At 45.7% G+C, this 24,683-nt stretch overlaps 1 protein-coding gene across 3 annotated transcripts in view; it reads right to left on the reverse strand.

Annotated features, from left to right (window-relative positions):
- Positions 1-24,683, reverse strand: part of LOC147628123 (uncharacterized) — a 230,797-nt gene that overhangs the window by 44,067 nt on the left and 162,047 nt on the right. For all 3 annotated transcript variants that reach the window (XM_086813146.1, XM_086813145.1, XM_086813144.1), the window contains exon 12: positions 9,802-9,943. In XM_086813146.1, coding sequence (XP_086669272.1) covers positions 9,802-9,943 — 142 coding nt within the window. The remainder of the gene's footprint in view (positions 1-9,801; positions 9,944-24,683) is intronic.

A 24,683-nucleotide genomic window follows, 5' to 3' on the forward strand; every position in this document is an offset into this window, starting at 1 on the left:
GGTTAGGAGCATAGAGGTTGAGAATACCAATGCGTGTAGTACCCTGCATAAGAAGGATCCACTGTGCTCTCGCAGGCAAAATGACACCATGTCCAATGATGCAAGGCAAGATCAAAGCTGAAACAGAGATACAAACAGCACCCTTGGTACCAACAGCCGGTGACTAAAAGGTGTGTCCTGAGAGAAGCTTGCCTGATCTCGCACATTGACTAGCATCCAGTTTATGCTCTTGCAAGAGCAATATATCCATAGGTCCACCTGTGACTACACAATGAAGCTGGGTTTTTACAATTTGTTTCCGTCGAGGCGGAAAAAAACCCCCAAGACCTTGAATGTTCCAAGAGACAATCCTCATAAAGACTCAGAGAGTAGGAACGACCAGATCTCGTGTGGTCGACGAAGGACCCCCTTTAGAGGCAGAAGTACGTCTCGCATAGGTAAGGGAGGGAAAATCTGACGATGTAAACCTTACCTCTCTCTCCCACTCCGGGGATAAGCCAGGGCTAGTCCTCAGAACTGGAGAGGTACCATGACAATGCGAATGTGCAACATCATCCTCAAGGGTGCAATCATCCTGTAAACTGTAATGCAGCATCCTCCTGTGAGGGATCCAGATCATGTGCCTGCAAGGCCTCATCCTCCAAAAAAGGATCAACATCCTGTGAGGCAAGAGCTGCAAAGGGGTTAGGGTGCTCCACAGGGAGTGTGGGTGAAGGGGCAGGTACGGGGGTCCAAGGGTGCCTGACATCCCTAACCACAACCCAACGCTGTGTGGTCTGCTCTGCGGCAAAGGAGCAGCTGGAGTCTCGGCATCTACAGAAGGCCTCTGATGGGCAGGACCATGCCACCTCCTAGCATGGTCCCTCGATCTGGGACAATCTCTAGCAATGTGACCCTGTCGCGACGACAAATCCGACACTGGTCAAGTCTGCCTGCAATCTCCATCCTCTGGCGGAAATGAGATCCGTCAGGTCTCTGAAGCATAACATGATCATCAATAATTGATGGATTAGGAACAAGCACAAGGACCCGGGGTACACCATCAAGAGTGGCGGTAACGGCCGCGGAAGCTGAGGCAAGAGAGCTCGGGAGGATTGGTACCTCTAGAACTTGGCCAAAGGATGCCCCTATGGAAGCTAAAAGCTTCCAATAGGGCCAAGGAAGAGCAGGGAACCATAATGAGACCGGGGTAAGGCGCTAATCCTCCACCACTGGATCAAAGCCCACTTGGTACTGAAAGAAGAAAATCTTCCTAGGACCAAGAGGAAAGGGGCTGCTAGCCAAAGCCTAAGAAGTAGCTTCTGAAGAATGAAAGTCCACCTGGAAGAAGCCTCGACCAAGTAAACGAGTATCCTGAAAGTGCACAATTAGCTCCGAAGGGAGAGCTGCTAGAAGCCATTCACGGGCCTGTGAACGAGAAGGGTGGGAACCATAAAGTCTCGCAACAAGGGTAGTCTGGACCTCAAGGTCAATGTCGTGCTGAAGAGAGGTGAGCTCGTCTTGTGAAAAATTGATGATTCTCCCGGCCAATGGGGGTGACGAAAGATTGGATGTGGCAGAAGAAGCCATAAAGCCAATCAAAAAAATGGGCGGCCGACTTGAATCCAGGTAAAATTGCTGCTGATCCGAGTTGGGTGTCTTGGCTATACCTGTGACTTGAATGTTGAGGCGGCGGGCATGCCTCATCTTCTCCTCCTCAATGGTGGTGTAAATGATTTGGTGTTCTTCCCTTTGAATCTCCTCCCTCACTTCTTTAAAGATGTTCTTCTTCACCACCTCAACCCATCCTGACTGCTTGTCAGTAATCTGTCTCTGTGTGGACTCCCTGTCAGTCGAGCGTCTGCTCTCCTGATAATGGACTCTCTGAGCCTGCGGATCTCCAGGAGATAAAAACCCAAGCATCGCTGATCACAATAGTCCATGACTCTAGCCAGTGGTCCAAATCCCTCTCTGAAAAGGCAATGGTAGTGCCCTCGAATCTCATAATATGCTGTGCAGCGACAAATGTAGTGCTCCTCCGTCTCTGGCTCTATCCAACAAATCTGACAAATCCTGTCCCTTGGAGGTATGCCTCTAAATCTGCCTCTCTCTATCTCTAACTGATGTGAAGAGGTGCAGATCTGCCCAATCGCGCACCTCAATCCATGAGACAGATGGGTATCCATGTAGCTCGGTCTAAGTATAAAGCCATCCTCAATGGTGCAGAGAAGATGGTCTCTATAGAAAGCCATCTTCGTCCCCAACTCCTGTGAGGGCTCTAGCCATGTCCTCCTAGTGTCCAACTGAATGAGGTCCTGTCTGATGACTCTACTAATCTCAGAATGTGTCAAGGTGAGAGAGGGTGCCTCCAGAGAGTATTGGAAGGGTGGAAGTCTGTCTAAACTAAGCTCAAACCAGGATGCTATCTGCGCATACCAACATGAAGTGTCTCCCTCCATGGCTAGCTGATGAGAGGACTCTAAAGCAAGTCGTGCATACCGGTGTCGGGGAAGCTCCCAGGTGGTATGAATGAAGGACATTGATCTGGCAAGAGCCTCGACTACGATCAGTGGTGCTCCCGTCTCGGCTCTGATAATCTCATGGGGTACCGAGGCCTTAGCCCGAATCATCCTGAAGATCATGGACACAAGTGGTCTCTACCTCGATCTCCATCCATCGTATGTGTGTCCTTATCGACTGTGACGATCTAGGCTAGGCCCCCAGATCTGTACTCCATATAGCATAGCCGATGTGACCATCGTGTCAAAAAGCCACAGCTTAGTGCGTGGCTCCTGAAACTGTACCTGTGAGCACATCCTCTCTAGACCTCCTGGTGCTGCATATCCTCTAGTCATTCTGGCCTCTCCTGCACCCCTCATGGAAAATGTGGGCCCAGTGAACACCACTCCAAGATATGTGTATGAGTCAACATACTTCACTGTCTCCTGCCCATATGTGAAAATAGGCGTTGATCTCCAGACCCACTGAGCTGTAGTGTTAAACACCATAACCTTGGTCTTACCAAGGTTAACTAAGAGCCCACTGTCCTGTGCATAAGCATGTAAAGTATCCAAGTGCCTCTACATACCCTCTGGTGAGTCTGCTATAAGCACAATATCATCAGCATATAAGAGCAGAGGTATGCAAGTGCCAGTCAACTGGGCTCCTTTGTCTCCTCGTGTCCAAATATAATCAGAGATCTCATCAATGTATAGTCCAAATAGAGTCGGAGAGAGCGGGCAGCCATGTTTCACCCCTATAGTGGAGTGTACTCGCTGGGAGAGACTCTCTGAAGTCCGCACCTGCCCAACTACTGTCTCGTAAAGTGCCATAATACCCCAAATGAGCTTACATGGAACCCCCAAGTCTTGCAGCCTGCGCATCAGTCTAGCTCTGGGTCAAAGGCCTTGCGGAAATCCACAAAGCCACAGTAGATCCTCCTCCCATGTGCTCTACCCTCCTCAATGATAGCCCTGAGGGTAAAGATATGATCCAAAGTAGAGAATCTCCTCCTGAAACCGGCCTGTCCCTGAGCTCGGACCCCTTGTCTCTCTGCCCATCTGCTCAATTCCTGCTCAAGAATAGAGGCATATAGAGAGAGAGAGAGAGAGTGGCGGCGAGAGAGAAAGAAAGAAAGAAAGTTATATTAACGTCCACGGGAGGCCGAATCCGACCTATGGGACAGATCGGGTACATCCATTTACATTCCACTCTCGGTATCGATGCCAAAGAGGCATAAAACTGAAAAAAAATAACTCAAAATGAACTCTTAAGACTCTTAAGAGTTTAAATTACAATGGGTTCTATTGCATCTAGTTCGAAATTGAGGTTCAAAATAAAAATAGCTATATTTCATCCATATATGAATTTACTCTTGAGGGGGGTAGGGTACGGAATTCTTTAATGATTGCTTGTCCTCCTCTGTATATTGCCCATTTGCCATTCTTTCTTGCTTCTTTAACTTTATTCAGCTCTGCCGATCTGTTCTTGAGTTGTAGCGGGGTGAGTTCATCAGCTATCCATACCTTTGTCCCTTGGAGAGACCTTGTTTGCTTCATCACTGCTATTTTCTCATTGTTGTCCATATAGGAGACTTTTGCCTGTGTACCCTTTACTATAATAGAGATAGGGTCTCCTAAGTCCACGAAGGGGACTACTTTGCTCAGTTGTGCTGTAAGTACATCTGTATCTAATATGTAGTCTTCTCGAAGCTCTTGAGCTATGTCTGCCCTATCCCAGCCTTGAGGAAGACCGCCGACTCTGATTACCTTTTTGTTACTTTCCATTCGTTCCTTTTCTTTGAAAGCTGATATGACTTCTTTAACAAAATCTTGTGAGTTAACTGAATTTACCTTTGAAACATGGTTTGTCGTTTCTGTTTGTAGTGTTGTAGGTATGGGTCCTTCTCGTGCTTCCTCTTGCTTCGTCTTCATGGCTTGCACTTGCACTTTCAGTTCGTTGATTTGTTCATCTTTCTTGATAGTCTCGTGTTTCAGTGCTGCTAATTCTCCCTGGAGAGAGAGAGAGAGAGAGAGAGAGAGAGAGAGAGAGAGTGGCGGAGAGAGAGAGAGACTTTAAACCTGCAGATGTAGAAAACCTAGAAACACGAGAGAAATGAAAATGAAATGAAATGATATATTAACGTCTCATAAGGCCAAAATGACCTATGAGACCAAAAAGGTAACAACAATTGGTGGATCTGATACAATGTCTGTGTAAGAAAAGCTAAAAACTAACTAAAACTGAAACAACTATGAGGAAAAGTAAGGTACTAGGAGCTCCTAATGGATAACATCTGGGAGGAAAACTCCAGCAACAAAAGTAAGCATCATATACATCACTATCCAAAGATGTCTCTCATCGGTCGATGGCGGATATCCTCAATGTCCTCCATGGTGAGTACTCTGACTGGACGTCTCCCATGCCGTGCTAGTATGGTCCTGATCCTCTGTTGTAGTCTCCGCCGGTGTCGAGATGGGCCTCTCATCTTGGGGCGCCTGGACCGCCCCAGCTCTATAGCCCGATCAATCACTATACCTCTAGTGCGGCTATACTCTGGGGCTAGCTGCAATGCCTACTGGCCTGACTGCTCAATCTCTGGTCGAAAGAAGTCTGTAATCTGCCTCTATAGGTGTCTCTCCCTCTCTGATCCCCTCCCTCTCAAGAGACCCTCTCTATGTCTACGCAGCTCCAGCAAGTATAATCCGAGGCATCTCTGATCCTGGTATCTCATGACTCTAGAAAGTGGTCCGAAACCCTCTCTGAACAGGCAGTGAAAACGGCCTCATATCTCATAATATACTGGACAGTGACATATGTAATGCAACTCTGTCTCTGCCTCCATCTGGCACAGCTGACAAATCCTGGCCTCAGCTGGTACTCCCCTGAATCTGCCAGTCTCAATCTCTAGCTGGTGTGAGGATGTGCGCACCATGAGAAAGATGAGTATCCATGTAGCTGGGTCTAATCACAAACCCATCCTCCGTGAGCTGGAAAAGATGATCTCTATAGAAAGCCATCTTCGTACCAAGCTCGTGTGTCGGCTGTATCCATGTCCTCCTAGTGTCCAGCTCAGTCAAGTCCTGCCTGATAAGTCTGGTAATCTATGCCCGTGTGAGAGAGAGGGAGGGTGCATCCAGGGAGTACTGAAATGGAGGCAGCCTCTACATACTAAAGCCATGCAGTTGGAACCAAGCTGTCATGTCATCTGTGCATACCAACATGATCCGTCTCCCTGTGATGCCAACTGTCATGAAGACTCCAGGGCTAAGCGAGCATATCTGTCTCTAGGGAGAGCCCAAGTGCTATGTATAAAGGAGATTGATCGAGTGAGTGCCTCTACTACCAATGGGGGGGCAGCCATCTCTGCATGGATAATATCATGTGGTACAGAGGCCTTGGCCCTAATCATCCGGGAAATCATAGAAACCAAGGGCCTCTCCATACATCTCCATCCATCAGTGCTACCAGCTCGACTGTGGTGATCCACTGAGGGTCCCCATATCTCCACTCCATACACCATGGCTGAAGGGACCAAAGTGTCAAAGAGCCAGAGCTTTGTTCGAGGTTCCTGAAACTGAACCTGCGAACACATCCTCTCTAGTCTCCCCAATGCTGCATAAGCTCTGGTCAATCTGGTCTCCGCTGCTCTCCTCAAGGAAAATAGTGGGCCACTAAAAACCACACCAAGGTAAGTATATGCATCTGTATACTCCACTGTCTCCTGACCATATGTAAAGGTGGGTACTGACCTCCTAACCCACTGTGCTGTGGTGTTAAACACCATCACCTTGGTTTTACCAAGGTTAACAAACAATCCACTGTCCTGTGCAAACGTGTGCAATGCATCCAAATGACGCTGCATCCCCTCTGGAGAATCTGAGATCGGCACAATATCATCAGCATACAATAATAGCGGAATCCATGTCCCTGCTAGCTGTGCTCCTCTGTCACCCTCTCGCTCTACATAGTCCGAAACCTCATCCACATACATCCCAAATAAGGTGGGAGAAAGGGGGCAGCCCTGTTTCACCCCAATAGTGGAGTGAACCATCTCAGATATACCCTGAGTAGTACGTACCTACCCCACAACTGTCCTGTATAAAGCCATGATTCCCCAAATCAGCTCTGTGGGGGCACTCCCATCTCCTGTAGTCTGCGCATCAGTCTGGCTCTCGGTACTGTGTCAAAAGCTTTGCGGAAATCCACAAAGCAACAATAAATCCTCCTCCCATATAATTTGCCCTCCTCGATAATAGCTCTAAGTGTCAAGATATGGTCAAGAGTGGAGAAACCTCTCCTGAACCCTGCCTGCCCTGATAGACGTATGCCCTCTCTCTCTGCCCATCTACTCAACTCCTGCTCAAGAATAGATGCATATAATCTAGCCAATGTGTGACCAATCATGATGATACGATAATTCCCAGGAAGCATGGGATCCCCTGACTTGAAGATAGGCACAATCGTGGACATATTCCAAGTCTCAGGAAAACCCTCACACATGGCTCGGTTAAACATCATAGCAATAAGCTCTGCAAGCATATCTCTGGCATGAATAAAGTGTTCTGCTACCAAACCATCATGATCATATGCTCTCCTAGTCCTCATCCTGTCAATAGCTTTCCTTACCATCTCAGCAGTAAAGAAAGCACATGTCTCTGGGTCTGGCAGGGGCGGCTGTCCTGGTGCTGTGTACAGGGATGCTGCTTACTCACCCCAAATCTCTGTGGAGGTAATGGTTGGTGATGGTGAATGCTCATGGAATAGTCTCCATGCCTCGCCAAAGTCCTGACTCATAAATAACTGATACAAATCCCTCTCTAACTGAGCAAGATAAGCCCTCTTCTTCCGTCGCACTAGGTGCCGGAAGGTAATCCGTGACTGTCTGTGAGTGGTAACACCCATGAGCACGTCTCTCTGTAATCTGATCCTCATCTCTCTGCACTCCTCATCATACCAGCTGTTCTAGGACATGTTCCCAGATTGTCTCCGTGTAAGCTGACTATGGGGATATGCCTCTGATGCTGCAGCATGAAGCGTCTCTATCAATATCTGAGTGAGCTCATCTAATGGCCGTCTCGGCTCCTCAGCACATAAGCGTCTATATATCTCATCCGTGTACACGGTGTCAGTCTCCCTCATAAAGGTATAACGAGTGTGTGTGGAGACCTGTCCCAATGGAGCGGTGCTGAAGTGAAATGTGAGAGTGAAGGACAAGATAGCATGATCCACTGCTATTCCAACCGGCCTAGTGCCTACCATAAAATCCTGAAAAGAGGGAATGAGACTGGGCTGAGCCATAACATAGTCCACTGTACTAGCACCATGCCGATGTGGAAAGCTAGTGAAACCGCCCGATGTCGGGAATCTCTGTAGGCCATTCAAGATGGCCAATCCATGTGCAGTCCCCATGTCTCTCAAATACCGTCCATACACTGTATGTTCCTCATCCTGTGAGAGTCTAGATAGGCCCATATCCCTAACATCAAGCTCCCTCAACATCTCCTCTGAGGTATCATAAAATACTGTCTGGTTATGGGCGGTCCTGGCATTGAAGTCCCCCAGGAGAATGATGTCACCATCCCTAGAGAACTCCCAAATGTCATCATCCAAAATAGAAAAGAGAGACTGCCCGCTAGGTGATGCATACACTGATGTACTAGGAGCAAAATAGCATATAGCAATGTAGAGATATCTGCCCATCTCTGCCCTCAATCTAACCCACATATACCTAGCCTGCTCATCTCTGCGGACTATATGTATCAGTGGCTGTAGCTCCTCTCTAAACAATACTGCCACTCCTCCTGAGCCCCGTCCTCTATGCTCTGAACGAGTCTCCTGTCTATGAGCTGTCTCCCATCGGTATCCACTAACATGTGGCATGGACTGTCCAGGAGCCTGATGCGTCTCACAATAGAAGATGATGTTCCTCCCAGTGAAACTATCCTCAAAAGCCCCTACATCAAGGTGTAGAGATCCATTACAATTCCAAGTAGCAACTTTGAGTGTAGTCACATAGGTCTCGCGCCGTCATGAAGAGCTTCTCTCCATAATCAACACTCTACCATCTCTATAGAAGGCCAGTTTCCCTTTCTCTCGGGCTGCCCTTATCTCGGGCATAACTTCTTTCATGTGGGCAAGTTGCGAGAGTGTGAGGTCATCTCCAAGAAATATTCCCGTCTTCTTGAGTGTAGGACGTCTCTTCAAGAAGTCCTTCTTCGCTTCCATGGAGGGAAAACGAATGATAAGTGCTCTCTCCTTAGAAGATTCGCCACTACCTTCTCTCTTCTTTCCCACTCTCCATGCCTTTGTGTGTGTGGCTTCAATGCCCATCATAGAGAAGAGCTCCTTGGTTTCCCCTTCCGCATCATCACGGTCTTTTAGACCGGACACTCGTACATGTAAGGCCCGGGTCTTCCTCCTTTGCTCCTCTTCAAGGGTCATGTTGATGATGGTGGGAGTGGGGATGGGTGCCGATTCTTTACCTTTCCCTTTCTTGGCGACCTCGATCCATTTCTCCGCCTCGTCCATCTTCTTTTGTGTCTTTGTGATCACCTCCACCCATGAAGATGTCTTCTCTTTATGTTGCTCCTCCTCCTCTCGAATGATCCTCATTTGTTCCTTGATGGTATTCAGCTCTTCAATAAAGGAGGGCTGAAATTTTCCATCCTCAAGCTTGCCTTTTGAAGTGGCTTCCAACTCCTTTTTGAGGGCTGAGATTTCAGCCGCTTGACTTTTAGCATGCAATTTGGCCTCCACTAGTTCCTCCTTTAAGGCTGAAATCTCATCCTCTTGTTTGGATGTTTTCTCTTCGAGCTCTTGGATTTTGTCAAATCCCTTCTCAAGTTTGGAGAGGCGGTTTATGATTGCGGTATCGGAAGAGTCGACCATCTTCTTGTTTTCTTCGATAATTGTGCCGAGCTTGTCCTCCACCTTCAAGAGCTCCTCTTTAACTCCGGTCTTGGCCATGACTTTTTGCAGAACTTCCCACAGCCAATGACTGGACTGGAAATTAATCCATGACACCAGCGCGAAACAGCAGCCGCAGGGAGGGGGGGGGGGTGGGTTCAAGCCATGTAGGGGAAAGAGAAAGAGAGAAGAGATTCAGCAGAGAGAGAGTCATGTTGCTGCCTTGGGGGCCTAAGGAAGGGTGGGTGAAGGGTGAGTGGGAAGAGGGAGGCGGGCGAACGCAGGCGAAGAGAGGTGGGTGGGAAGAGGGAGGTGGGCGAACGCAGGCGAAGAGAGAGATTCAGGCAGCGAAGAGAGAGAAAGATGAAAGGGGCGCAGAGATGGAAGTAGCGAGAGAGAGAAAGAGACACACACCAGGCTGCACATTGATGATTCCGTCTTTTTTATAGTCACCCAACACATTTGGCACCCATCCATAAAGACTATATGTTCCTGGTCGAATGTTGCTAATAGTAAAGTATCCATCAACATCAGCTGCACTCCAAAATTGATATCCCTGAAAAGCATAGAAATTAAACTTCCTCTTCAGAATTCATACTCAATCAAACCAACAAATGTAATTGTGAAAGTACTTCACATGCATGTTGATGCCAAAGTATTCCACATGTTTTTACATATCAAACTTTACTTGGGGAAAGGATGCCATCTAACTTTCAAATGGGAAACATGTGAAAGTACTCTACTTTGTTAAAGAAAACTAGCATTTTTAAGAACATGTTTCACCTCTAACGAGCTGCAATCACCTGACATCATCATATGTCAGCTTGAAAACCCCAAAATGGTACGAATGATACTAGTTGGAATTACATTCATTAACCTGCAAGTGCTATTCTATATCTTGCACCTTGAGCATCAAATGTGGTAATTGGAATCTAGACAACCTGGGGGTCTTCATATGTCGGTATGCTAGCCCTGGCCTCTCCATTATTGTTCTAACAATGAATTGCAGGTCTTGTCTTCACTATTCACCCTCCTTCCCTTCCTTCATAGATGAGGAGGGAAAACCCCCTTTGAGGCTATGATGGTAGAGCGCATCAACAATGTGCTTCTCTCATCCATGCCTTCAAACAGGCAAGAATCACTGTGTTTGGCATTATTGGTTGCAAATATCCAGCCCCAAAGCCCCTCCTTCCCTTCCCCTTTCCTTTCTTCAGATACGGAAATGTCTCTTATTTCTGGTGTGATTCCCCACCCTATTGGAGATTTTATTTTATTTTACTACTTGTGACAAACAGTACAAAGACACAAGATCATCTCAGAACAAGGAAGTCGTCAGCAAACAAAAGGAAGCTCCTTTGCAGTACAATTACGGTTGGCACTGCTAGTTAAGAAATTTATAGTTTCAAATGAACCCCAAGAAAGTGGAAGAAAGGATGGTCTCGACTCTCCACCACTTGAGCATAATGGCTTTAAAGGATTCTTTATTCTTTTCAAATAATGAAAAAATTATGACCAAATGATGTACAATAATAGAACACATTAGGTATAAGTACCCTCGATACCCTGTGTACATATGGCTCCCCTGATCTCCCATATCATCGAATGCGCGAATCTCTCCCACGATGAGGAAAATACTGAATGAAAAGTTCTGAAGGAGGTATGAGGTATATGTGCCAAGGTCACACTTTGGATAAAGAGCATTACCTACAGCCATGTCCTCTTAGAATAACTATAGTCGTAAGTAACTCCATGAGCCATCCAACCAAACCCCATGTAATGAAGCATGTTTCTTGATCCAAGAAAAAAATCAACACAATCCCGACTATGAGCTCAGGTCTCTCTACCTCCTCCACTTGTAGGTGTTGAAGGATCTTCCATGGTATATCGTGCAGGGACAAAGAAGCATGTGCATCAATAACGTTGACATTAGCTGCTCTTTAGGAATAAACTCATGGCCTCGTTCACAAATAACAATTTTAGACCTCCACAGCCTCCAAAGAGGTGCAATCACCCTCCATTTGGATCCCAATCCAAGGGCTAACAAGGGTCTCCTCCTGAAGCTGCTGAAGTGAGGCTAGATTGCAGTGCAGGGTCCTCTCTTGCTCCCAGAAGAATTGAAAAGGATCCTTGATTGACGCCGAAACTCGTATAAGGCCCAGTCAAGGGAAGTGGTGGCAAACCAAAAGAGAAGACAAAGGACTCATAGATCTCGTTGATGAACTAGCACCCCTGTAAGTCCTCAATGAGATAATCCGGAGGTCGCACTATCTCTTGTCAAAACCTGATGCCAAGAATCCCTGAGGTGGAGGAGAACAGGGGTGTGACCAAGAATCCAACTGAGCCTTCTCAGTCACACGCCTTTTCGTCGAGGTAAAGTGGACTAGCGTGGCAAGGTTGGGGCTTTGATCCTGACAGTCTTCTAGAGAAGAGGAGTCAGGACTCCGAGGTGCAGCCAAACACCGAAGGAAGAAGCAGAAGGGTGCTGTGCATTGTAGGAAAGCAGGAGGAAGGATATGCGCTACAGTGGGTGGCAAAGTTGCAAAGGAAGAGGACGCGGCCAAGGGATGGGAACAAGCTTCTTTAAATGACAAATCTTGGTCGACAACGGAAAACCTATGAGGAAAGCTAAGGGCCATGGGGAGATATTGCCAAGGTAATATCTTTTGTGGGGTGCATATTCACTCTTTTTTGGGGTGCATACCACTGAGTGGCATTAATTAATATAACCATACATTAAAAGGAGCAAATCCTTGACGTTGTGGTATAACGTTTACAGAAATCCAGTTCATATTTCTTGCAAATACACAACATCCATTTGCATGATATTTTAAAGTACTCTAGACAAATTAAAGACTGTACATAAGGAAACCCAACAGAACCTTCCTGGGGATATCACAGCATAGTCTATACACAATAGCTACTTCAAAGAAAGCAAGCATCCTCCTTTGGCAGCCTAATAAATTTTCTGGTGGAAAGAGAAAGAGGCACGTAATCTTCTCTGTTCATAATTGCTTCCTTAAACTTTGCAATTTTTTCAGAAGGATCCGATACAGGCTTCTTGCCTTTCATATTGGGACTACCGGAAGACCCTGCAATCAAAAACAATATGTAATGATACATTGACCAGAGAGTGTGCTTGCGCTGCTGATTCCACCGTCTTCTTCTCTGCACGCTCTTCTCTGCCCGCCTTCTTCAGTTGCCCCCACCTTCTTCTGCCTCCGGCCCACCCATCCTCTGTCTTTGCCCTGCCCCGCCCTTGCTTCCCCCACCTCTTCCCCCTTCTGCTCCCGCATCTGCTGCTCCTGCCTCTGCCCCTTCTGCTCGCGCTAACACCCCCCCCCCCCCATCTGCTTCCGCTCTTGCTCCTCCCGCCTCTACCCCTTCTTCTCCCGCTCTCTCTCTCTCTCCCCCCCCCAATCTGCTCCCGCACTTGCTGCCCCCCCACCTCCTTCTCTGCCCTTCGTCTCTACATTCGCCTCTGTTACACCCGCCTTGTCCCCTGCCTCCATCCCCACCTCCTCCCCTGCCTTGCTTCCGCCCTCCGCCGCTTCCTCTTCCTTGCTCTCACCCACCTCTTCCTCCCCCTACCGCCTTTCATCACCCCCACAAGCCGGGAGAATCATCAATTTTTTGCAAGACGAGCTCACCTCTGTTCAGCACGACATTGACATTGAGGTCCAGACCACCCTTGTTGTGAGGGTTTATGGCTCCCACCCCTCTTGTTCGCAGGCCCATGAATGGCTTCTAATAGCTCTCCCTTCGGAGCTGATTGTGCATTTCCAGGATACTCGTTTACTTGGTTGAGGCTTCTTCTAGGTGGACTTTCATTCTCCAAAAGCCACTTCTCAAGTTTTGGCTGGCAGCCCCTTCCCTCTTGGCCCTAGGAAGATTTTCTTCTTTCAGTACCAGGTGGGCTTTGAACCAATGGCGGAAGATGAGCGCCTTACACCGGTCTCACTCTGGTTCCTTGCTCTTCCTCACTCTTATTGGAGGCTCTTAGCTTCCATAGGGGCATTCTTTGGCCAGGTTTTAGAGGTATCAGCCCTTCCGAGCTCTCCCGCCTTAGCTTCCGCGGTGGCAACTGTTACCGCCAGTTCTAATTGTGTACCCCGAGTTTTTGTGCTTGTTCCTGATCCATCGATTACTGACAACCATATCCTATGCTTGAAAGACCTCACGGCTCTCATTTCCACCAGAGAATGGAGATTGTAGGCAGACTTGACCAGTGTCGGATTTGTCATCGACAAGGCCACATTGCTAGAGATTGTCCCAAATCGAGAGGCTATGCTAGGAGGCGGTGTAGTCCTACCCATGAGATGCCTTCTGCAATTGCCCAGACTCCAACTGCCTCTATGCCCCAACAGACCACATAGCGTTGGGTTGTGGTTAGAGATGGCAGGCACCCTCGGACCCCCGTACCTACCCCTATCGGAGCACCCCAACCCTTATGCAGCTCTTGCGTCACAAGATGTTGATCCTTCTTTGGAGGATGAGGCTCTGCAAGCACAGGATTTTGGATCTCTCACAGGAGGATGTTGCATTACAGTAAACAAGATGATTGCACCCTCCAGGATGATGTTGTGCAATCGCACTGTCATGGTACCTCTCCAGTTTTAAGGACCATCCTCGGCTTTTCCCCAGAGTGGGAATGAGAGGTAAGGTTTTCATCGCCAGATTTTCCCTCCCTTACCTATGCGACATGTGCCTCCGTCTCTAAAGGGGGTCCTTCGTTGACCACGAGATCTAGTCGTTTCTACTCTAAGTCTTTAGGAGGATTGTCTCATGGAACATTCAAGCTCCTGGGGGCATTTTTCCGCGTCGGCGGAAACAAATTGCCAAAACTCAGCTTCATTGTGCAGTTACAAGTGGAACTATGGATGTATTGCACTTGCAAGAGCATAAACTAGATGCTAGCTAGTGTGGGAGATTAGGCAAGCTTCTCCCGGGACACACCTTTTGGTCACTAGATATTGTTACCAATGGTGGTGTCTGTATCTCTGTTTCAGCTTTGGTCTTGCCTTGCTTCATTGGGCATGGTGTCATTTTGCCTACGAGAGCACACTACACGCATTGGTATTCTCAACCTCTATGCTTCTAGCCATAGAGGTGAGAGGATTGTCTTTTAAAAACCTCTCACTACGTTGATGCCTCATGCTAACCATTGGATTATTGGTGGGGATTTTAATATGGTTGAGATGCCAATGGATAAAAGAGGTGGACATGAGGGCTTGGTGCATCCTCTTGAGAGAGCATCTTGGGAGAGGTACTCTCCATTCATGGCAGAGATTGTTGGCATGAGGATGTCATTTTGAGGAGACCATCCACTCTTCTTTATTAATGGTCTAAAATGAGAAGGGATGCATGATGTATTTATGAACGCTTGGAACGATTTTATGTGGATGATTGGATGCTTGACAAAGGGGGACAAACTTTTATTGCTACACGCACCTCTAAATCGGATCATTGCCCAATGATTTTATGCATTAGTGATCCGAGTCGCCATGGATCAGCACCCCATGCATACATTCCTGTTTTATGTGGATAATTGGATGCTTGACAGAGGGGGGCATACTTTTATTGCTGCAGGCACCTCTAAATCGGATCATTGCCCAGTGATTTTATGCATTAGTGATCCGAATCGCCATGGATCATGTTATATGCACATTATGTGTGCATATACTAGGAGGCTAACCCACATTAGGCTTGTGAGCATGGAAGCATGGGAACAAGCTCTAGTGGAGCATGGGTTAGGACTAACCTTAAGGGTTAAGGTTAGGTCAGGCATCCAAGGGTCACACATGGGAAAAGGGAGGCTTGGACGCTTAGGCTTGTGAGGCCAAGACTATGTTTTGCTCTCTTGTGTAGAGGTTCATATCTACTCACCTACCATTTTACACTATAGCTACATGCTATTGGATTGGAGTTATACCTCATGTTGGTATGGGACATCAAGGTAGAGATATGATGTATTTTATTTATAATTCATGTGTGCGTCCCTTGGGCTCGGGGATGGTTGGGTGGATGAGTTTATGCTTGATTTATGCATGTTTATGCGTAATAATTATCTAGGGAGATCTTAGGGTTTTAACAGTGGTATCAGAGCAATCTCTAGTTAATTGTTGTTCATTTCCTTTTTGAAGTAAATTTCAATATTTACTAATAAAAATGTTATTTTGTTGATTTGTGTTGATGATTTGCACGTGGATCGTCAATATGGCGATTGGAACGCGTGTTACTACTATTCAATGGACGAATCGACGTTGCGGGGGAATTCCGTGAGTTTAATGCTATTTTTTTCTATTTTCTATGGTTTAAAATAAGTATTAATGAAAATTTTTACCAAAATACCACATATTTTATTATGGATATTTTTGGTAGAATGGATTCCCAAAATTTCTAGAATTTTTAAGATTTTTTTTTTAATTTTTTAGGATTTTTTTAAACATTTTTAAGGTTAAAAATGTATTTTTTAACATTTTTGCGAGTTTTTCCGCGGGTGTGCGATCAAATTTCTGCCGATTTTCTGCTACCATTCAGTAGGGGGCAGCATGTTGATGCATGGAATGCTCTCCCGTGTGCGTGGGATCCTCTTCATCTCTCAAATCCGAATTTTCTTCTATTTTTTCTCTCGTGTATAAGCACCTCTTTTTTTTATAATTAATATTAATCATAATTAAGAGTTAATTATGATTAACAAAATTAATCAAAAATTAACCTCTGTTAACAGAGAGAGAAGAGATGGTGCAGAAGAAGGAGAGAACAGAGAGGAGAAGAGAGAGAAGTCCCTCTCACCGTCTCCCTCTCATTTTTGTGCACGCAGGGGAGGGAGTTCGCTGCACGCGGGCGGAAAAAACGCCACTCTCCTCTCCCTTAAAAAAATTTTATAAGCTTTAACAAAAGCATTATTAAATTGGTTTTTTTATTTCTTTTTAAAAAAAATAAGTTTTTTATTATTTTTATTTTAACTTTTGGAATTTTTTCCAAAAAGCTTGAAAAAAAAGCCTGAAATTATGAGATTTGAGAAAAAAAAAATCTCTGAAATTTCTTCTCTTAAAATCTTTGGCTTTCCGCATTCCCAAGAAACCTTTTGCTTTCCGAATTCCGAAAAAACTTTTGACCTTCCGTATTCCGGAAACTTTTGACCTTTCACATTCCGATTTTTTTTTATGTTTTCATTTTCGCTTTCCGTATTCCGGGAAAACCATTGGAATTCCGAAATTTTTTGACCGTTCGTATTATAAATGCGTTTGGGGTAAATTAAAAATTTCAAAGAATTCTTGAAAATTAGTAAATTTAGACAAAGGTTATTTTAAATTTTTGAAAAATGTGGGGTTAGTGTTTGGCATGTGTTCTAACCATTCGGGCGCCCATGACCATTCAAATTCCTAAAATTAAAAAATCCATTAAAATTATAAATTTTCATTGGATTTGAGAATTGTCAGGCGGAATTGAAAATTTTGTGAACGATGGGATTCTCAAGAAAAATTAGGAATATCTAGAAATTACTTTTAGAAATCCTAAAAATTGATATTTTTAAAATATCAATGATATTTTAGCAGAAAATGCAGGAAATGCTGACCGAAGCTCGGGATTCTATCAGGAGTGCTCAAGATAGAGTACAATTTTATACTGATAGGGGACGCTCATCTCGGTCTTTTGAACCAGGAGCGTTGGTTTATTTTAATGTTCTTAAAGATTCTCAAACTTTGTCAATAGAAAAATGCTCAAATTTATCTCCTAGATATTGTGGTCCATTTTCGAGTTATACATCGGATTGACACGGTTGCATTTGAACTTAAAACTACCTCCACATGTTAGAGTTCATCCAGTCTTTCATATCAATAGGTTGAAAGGGAAACTCGGAAGTGAGGATAACACAGTTACTCCTCAAGAACTCGTTGAAGTCGAAGATTTATCCTATGTTCCACATGAACCTGATAAGGTACTTGAATTCAGGGAAAGAAAACTTTGTAGTTGATTAATCCCCGAGGTTAAAATTAGGTGGAAAGATAGGGAAATAGAGGATTCGACTTGGGAGTCGGTTGAGATTGTTCAATACAGTTCTCCTTCTTTTCATTGCAAGAGTGCAATGTTTTGAGAGAGGGAAAGTATGTTATATGCACATTATGTGTGTATATACTAGGAGGCTAACCCACATTAGACTTGTGAGCATGGGAGCATGGGAACAAGCTCTAGTGGAGCATGGGTTAGGACTAACCTTAAGGGTTAAGGTTAGGGTCAGGCATCCAAGGGTCACACATGGGAAATGAAGAGTCAAGAGTCACTTGAGAGCCCTCCTATATAATAGGGGCATGGGGCACACTCAAGGGAGGCTTGGAGGCTTGGGCTTGTGAGGCCAAGGCTATGTTATGCTCTCTTGTGTAGAGGTTCATATCTACTCACCTACCATTTCACACTATAGCTACATGCTATTGGATTGGAGTTATACCTCTTGATAGTATGGGACATCAAGGTAGAGATATGATGTATTTTATTTATAATTCATGTGTGCATCCCTTGGGCTCGGGGATGGTTGGGTGGATGAGTTTATGCCTCATTTATGCATGTTTATGCATAACAATCATCTAGAGAGATCTTAGAGTTTTAACAGATCAGCACCCCATGTATGCATCCCTGATCATTTGTTCTCAAATGCAAAGTTAGCACGTCGCATGCCTGATATTTGGTGATCTCATGATTTCTCGCAGGCCTCGCAAAGCCTGGCCTCTGCTCTGTGTGATATTAGTGACTTTTATCACACATGTGCGCTTTCTAAGAGGCAAGAGACCTTGGATTTAGAAAGAGCTATTAGACATAGACTGCCTACCTTACAGAAAGAGCACGAGAAACATCCTCATGCTCAATGGGTTGCAGATTCTTTATGTACTTTTAGGGCATAGCTTCATCACTCTCTTGAGTAGTGCGCGGATTACTGTTACCATGCCCAAGAATCCTTTTGGACCCAAATGGATGGCAGATGCAACAAACATTTCTTCACTACTTACAGCCCCCTTGGTGCACCTAGGCCAGGGTAGCCATACTACACCTGTTGAATGTATCCATGTCCAGTGTGTAGTGAGTAGAAATTTTAGGCCAGGGTAGTCATGCTACACCTGTTGAATGTATCTATGTCCAGTGTGTAGTGAGTAGAAATTTTAGGGCTCGGGTTGGCATAATCAATCTTCATGGGTGATGCTCGCCCACTCCACCCCGTCTTTGTTTGGGTTGCCTCTCTATATGCCCCTAGTTAGCTTGGGGGCATTGGTGAGCCTAACATAGGGCTTATCCAAGTTGGGGAGCTCTAATGCATCTCTAATGAATTCTATGCTGATCTCTACTTTGTGCGGATAGACTTTATTATCCAAGACATCCCCGCTATGCATGTTGGCATCATAGGTTTTTGTTAAAAATAGATTGTTGTAGAAGTGTGGCCCCCATGGCGCTAGAGTGGGCAAACCTCCTAGGCCCAATTGCTCCAGCTTAGATACAACCCCGTAGGGTCAGCTGCCGACTGCCCTATAGCACGGCCCGATGAAATAGAGTAATTTGTGTTCCACCTTGTGGTTGTTTTTCATCAATGAGTGGACAATGTGGCCATTCACCTATTTCATCAGGGCTTCCCCCAGATGTGACATGTGGGTGCATTGGTAGGCATATTCCTCAAATCTACCCCCGGCGGGTGCTTTCTCCTAGTGGAAGTGTGGTGGAGGACCTCCCTGGAGGAGTCCAAGGTGTCAGACATGGTGTAGAAAGGGTGTGAGGATGTGAAATCTCAAGAGAAAAACTTGCAAGAGTTTAGTTACAGGGAGAGCTGAAAATGAGGAAATGAGGAGGTGGGACCCCTATTTATACATTTCCAAAAAGACACAGCCATGGCATTCGGAGGTATGGGCATGGCATCATGATTGAATAGCCACAACAACTTGTGAGGTGGCGAATTGAGAGTGGGTTGCTGTCGAGCGTGGTGGTAGGGAGGGTTTGAGAGGCATTGATGTGGTTCGAATGATGAGAGGCCTCTTTTTTAGTGGGATGGATTTGTGGGGTGTGGTGACAGAATGATGGTGGGTGGTAGAAGGGGGGCTTCTTGGCATGGGGGAGCAGCAGGTATAGGCTCTTCATTCGTCTCATGAGGATAATAACTTGGCTGGCCGGAGGTCTCGATTGTAAGGTCGTCGTTCGTGCATCCAGTCGATGTTGCACCTATTATGTCCCATATAACCCCCTTCCAAGGAGTATTTCCTCATGCATGGTTCTTGGAAGCATCACATAGAACTTCCCTTCAAAGGGATTATTTCAATGTGGAATAAAAGTGTGACTGTGCCTAAGCAATGAACATGTTGTGATGCCACTGTTGTAACTATGGCGGGGGTTTCTTTTAGTGAAGGTTCCCCAAGAGAACGCCATGTTTCATGGGACATCAAATTGTAACTAGCTCATGTATCAACAAGAGCTATATTTTGGACAAATCTTGTCGGGGTAGTCATTCTTAACCACAACCGAGCAGGCTTCACCTCCTATTCTTCTTCTTCAAGGTCGATCACTTGGGGCCATATTGACCATGATTTGTTTCTGGTGAAGTTTGGCTTGCCTTGCCTTGGCCTCTTATTGGGCAGCGTGTTTCATATCCTCATCTCAAGCCAGAGAGTTTCAGGCACTTGCAAGATTCACATGGCACTCTTCATTCAGATCCTCTTATGGTTAGACAGATTGCCACTGATTTATATCGCTAGCTTCTTAGTGCTGAGCCTCACTCTGACTTGAGACACAGGTCACAGAGGAAGGTTTGGGATGCATTGCCACATTTGATTTTACTGACGAGATGTGTGCCATTCTAGATGCCCCTTTTTCTATGTAGGAGTTCAATCATGCTCTTCATAATCTCCCCTATTTTCTTCATTACTTTTTGGGATGAGATTGGGGCTGAGATCACATTGGCTCTCCAGGAGATGTGGGACACATGTTCTATGCCTTCTTCTCTCACTAAGGGGCTTATCTATCTTATCCATAAGTGGGGATAAGACATTGATTGGCAGTGGAGACCTATCACCTTATTTCGGACTGCATATAAGATTCTCGCTAAGGCAGTGAGCATTAGATTGCAGCCAATTTTGCAAGATGTCATTCATAATACTCAGAATGGATTCTTATTACAGGGAAAGAGCATCTTTGATAACATTTTCTCGTTTTGGAGGGCCGTGGAATGGGCCAAAGCGAGTAATCAGCCCTTAGCCATTCTACTCTTAGCCAAATAGGTTTCTCTCAGAGATGGATCTAGGGAGTTTCATGCATGTATCGTGATGCCCACAGTAGTGTGCTTGCTTGCGGCGGTGATAGAGGAGAGTGGTTTCAGATCTCTCGCTCAATACGGCAGGGTTGCCCTTTAGCCCCATTATTATATATCATAGTTGTAGAGGCCATGAGAATCTTTGTTTGCTCCACTACTGGTATTTCTGGATTGAGGCTACCTCTTCGTAGTCGAGGAGCTGGTTGACTCTGAGTTAGCTAATGACACAGCAATGTTCTTCGAGGCCTCACACATACGCTTATATTCCTTCTGGGTAGCACTGGAAGAGTTTTGTTTGGCAGCAGGGGCACTCATTAATTGGCACAAATCTGTTGGTTTTTTGATTAGTGACTCACCGAGAGTTGCTTGGGGTGCAGAGCTTGGGTATATCTGGATCAGTAGAGGATGCACTGCTAGATATTTCGGATGCCAGGTTGGGATCGATATTTCTCCTACACATCAGTTTGCTCCGGTACTTATGAGTATCCGGAAGAAGCTTCTTCATTGGAGCTCCAAGAGATTAGATTTAGCCTCCAGAGCTTTGGTGGTTAATCAGGTATTGCTTGCCTCGACTTGGTTTATTGCCTCTTGTTGATGCTTCTCTCGTGTCTGCATTGGTCGATTGCGGAGATTGATCCACAATTTTCTTTGGCCAGGTTTGGATGGCACCACAAACACTCGTGGGTGGCAGGGTAGCTTGGTTCACATTTATTTAGCCCAGACGAGAGAAGGGGATGAATATTATTGATCCGGATGTTCAGTGTAGGGTGTTGCTTTGCAAACTTGTGATCATAGGTTTCCTACCAGGCACTAAGGCCTTGGAGGGATTTTTCTTGTCTCAGATTTCTAGATATACACCTCATGTTGGAAGAGATTGGCTGCCCAGCACACGGTTTTTGTTTACAAAGGTTGATATCAGGGCACCATCTTCCCCTCTTATTTTGCAGCCATTATCAAAGCATGGAGAAGCATGAGACGATTTTTGCCAACAAAGGCTTCCTAGGTTTTTGGATGAGGTTGACCGACAACCTATTATGTGGAACGAGTTCATCAGGGATGAGGCCGGTCGGCCTCTTAGTGCATCGTGTTACATCCAGTGGTCAAGATAGGAGAGATGTGCATACATAGTTCTTGCTTGGAAGACCTTTAAGAGTCTTCCGGTGGATCACTTTTTTTTCCCTTTTCTTTTTTCAAAAAGAGAATTCTATTAAGTATGAGAAAACATACAACAACCACAGCTATAAGTCGGAAAAGAGTAGAATCACCCCAATATGTAAGGTGACTTCAACCACTGAGGAGCATCATGATGCCATGTAAGACCTGTGGTACTAGAGGAAAAGAAGATACCATGGTCCCATTCCCGTACAAATATCACACGCTTCGCCTGCGCAAAACAAGAGGCCCCCTGAATGCGAGCCCAAGTAGCCATAAGAGTGTGAATGATATCACCCCATATAGTACTAATGCACTGAGACCCAAAAATCTGGACACCCTCAATAGCCTCCGTGCATCTAGCTCTCCAGATCTGCCATGCTGTAATACTGGCAATAATCTCCCAACTAGTGTCAATCCTCTATCTAGGGCGTGTATGATCAGAGTGAGGAACATCCTGCAATAAACCATGCTGGGCAAGACCTCTACGAATGAAAAAAGCACAATCTGTACCACTGCCCTCATAAAAAAGCTACGGACCGGACTGGGAGAGCCAAGCAACTGCCCCCCAAGTCACATGCATGGCTCAGCCACTAAATTTGCCCATAAGTTGGGCTACAGGACCCCAAATCTGCTGTCCAATGCTGCATCCCCATAGACAATGTTGTACGGACTCAGAATTTGCCGCACATCTAGGACAGGAAGGTGCTACAATGAAAACTGATCTCCATTGATTGGTAGGGAGACCACCATGTAAGAATAACCAAAAGAAATGAGAGATCTGGCTCCTTTTGTATAAGTGCCAAAGTCTATGCCAAAATCTGCGCTTGTATCACTGGAGAAATATCATAGCTCTCCCAATGAGGCCTGAGAGTAGGGATCCTATGCATCTGTCGAGTGATGAGAAGCCTCGCATTCCGAACAGTGAAACTGAAAAAAAGAAGGCTTTTCAAAGGATCGAAGGCATCAATCCACTCCCACTCTCCTGGATCCCACTGAAGATATCTGGTAGGACTGCCACCATATAGCCACAAACACCAAGAGCCATGAGTCACTATCTGAGGAGAAGGGTCAATGAACCACGGCTTCCTCGAGCGACCAACAATCCTCACTAGACTAAGCCTAGTATTTGGGATGATCTCTTCCATACTACATCTCCTCAATATCCCACCAGGCATGATAGAATAAATGAGGCAATCTGTATCCTCTTGGCCCGGGAGAGTTATACCCTGCAGAGGTATGTGTATCCTCGAGAAAACTCCCAACCAACTCGGATGATAGTCTCCGTGAAAGGTCCCAGAAAGCCACTCATGCGGAATAGCTGCATCAATCTGATCAATATGAATGCGAGAGCCCCTAAGATGCTAAGTGGATGCAACTCTCCAATCCTCTGGAAGACTCTTAAAGGTCTTCCAAGCAAGAACTGTGTATGCGCATCTTTCCCATCCTGACCATTGCATATAACGATATGCACCAAGTGGCCGACCTGTTGGAAATAAGTGCACACTAGGTGTAATATTTCTAGTCTAGTTTCACTTAAGTCTTTGTGTCTTGAGTCTAGTGCCATGTGGCACCTCTACATTTATCCCATAAGTCAGTCTACTCAATCTTGTACTTCTCACCTATATATTGTAGGTGTCACATCAATGAAAGTATCAATCTTGTGTCTTGTCTACACTCATCTCAAGGTAACTCTTTGTCTTTCATTTGTTTTGTTTCATTTCTAGTTTTGCTCTTGCTTTCATATTTCCTACATGGTATCAGAGCTAGGTTTGCTCCTCTAGTCTTGCCACTCCCATTTCTGCCCCCCCTTTCTATACTTCTTCATCATCAAGGTTGGACCTGCGCAGCTGCTCTCTTCATCAAGGTTGGACCTGCGCAGGTGCTCTGGAAGACGCCATTTTCTGCGCCAGTTTTTGCTGCCTACGTTGGCCTGTTGACAGTTGCTGCTGCCTGCGCTTCACCCTCTACAGGCTGCGCATCACTCCATACCTGCAGCTTTACATGGATGAGCAGCACTTGTGTTGCCCCGACATCTGCTCCTGGCCCCCGTACTGCTCCTGAATTCTGCGCCATCTTCTTCAACAGGCTGCACTTCTCCAGGAGCTGCCCGAGGTTCTGCAACAAATTCTCCACCTTTGCTCTCCGGTCTCTCTAGGTATCGTGGCCCTGTACTACATCTTTCTCTATTTGCAAAAATCTCTGTTCGCAGCTCTCTCTCTTTCTCTCTCTCTCGGGTTACCCCCTGAAAGGGTGGAAGACCTGAGAAAAAAAACCAAAGTGGTATGCTTCAATATTTTCAGTTCTATTTTTCTTCAAAAATAATTCAAAACTGAACTCTCTCTTGTAAGGGAATAGACACTGCCCTTGCATCATTAGCAAGAGGTAAGACCTTCCCACATGGCATCTTCTACCCATTCTCTCATGTCTATCGACAAATTCAATGGGTCCAACTTTCATACTTGGCAAATCAAAATCAAGTGCCATCTTATGAAAGAAGGCCTGTGGGATGTTGTTCATCATGCTACTCCCGAAGATTCCGGCATTGAGCAAGTTATCACTTATGCTCCCACTGCCAAGAATGACAAAGCCTATGCTATCATCTTGCTCGGTCTTGGAGATGATTACATTCACCACATCTCTGACATACAGTCTGCTTCTCGAGCATGGATCACTTTGGATACCCTGTTTGGACCCCGCTCTAAAAACTCTAAGATTGCACTTATGATCTCATTCTTTGATCTATATATGCAGGAGGGAGCTACTATAGCCTCTCATGTCAATTATTTTCGCAGTCTTATGGTTTAGCTTGCATCAGTGAAGTCCCCCATCTCCGAAGATATTGCTATTGCTGTGCTTC

Source organism: Cibotium barometz, chromosome 19 (assembly GCF_041138505.1).
Source record: "Cibotium barometz isolate CiBa-2024 chromosome 19, ASM4113850v1, whole genome shotgun sequence".
Lineage (NCBI taxonomy): Eukaryota > Viridiplantae > Streptophyta > Polypodiopsida > Cyatheales > Cibotiaceae > Cibotium > Cibotium barometz.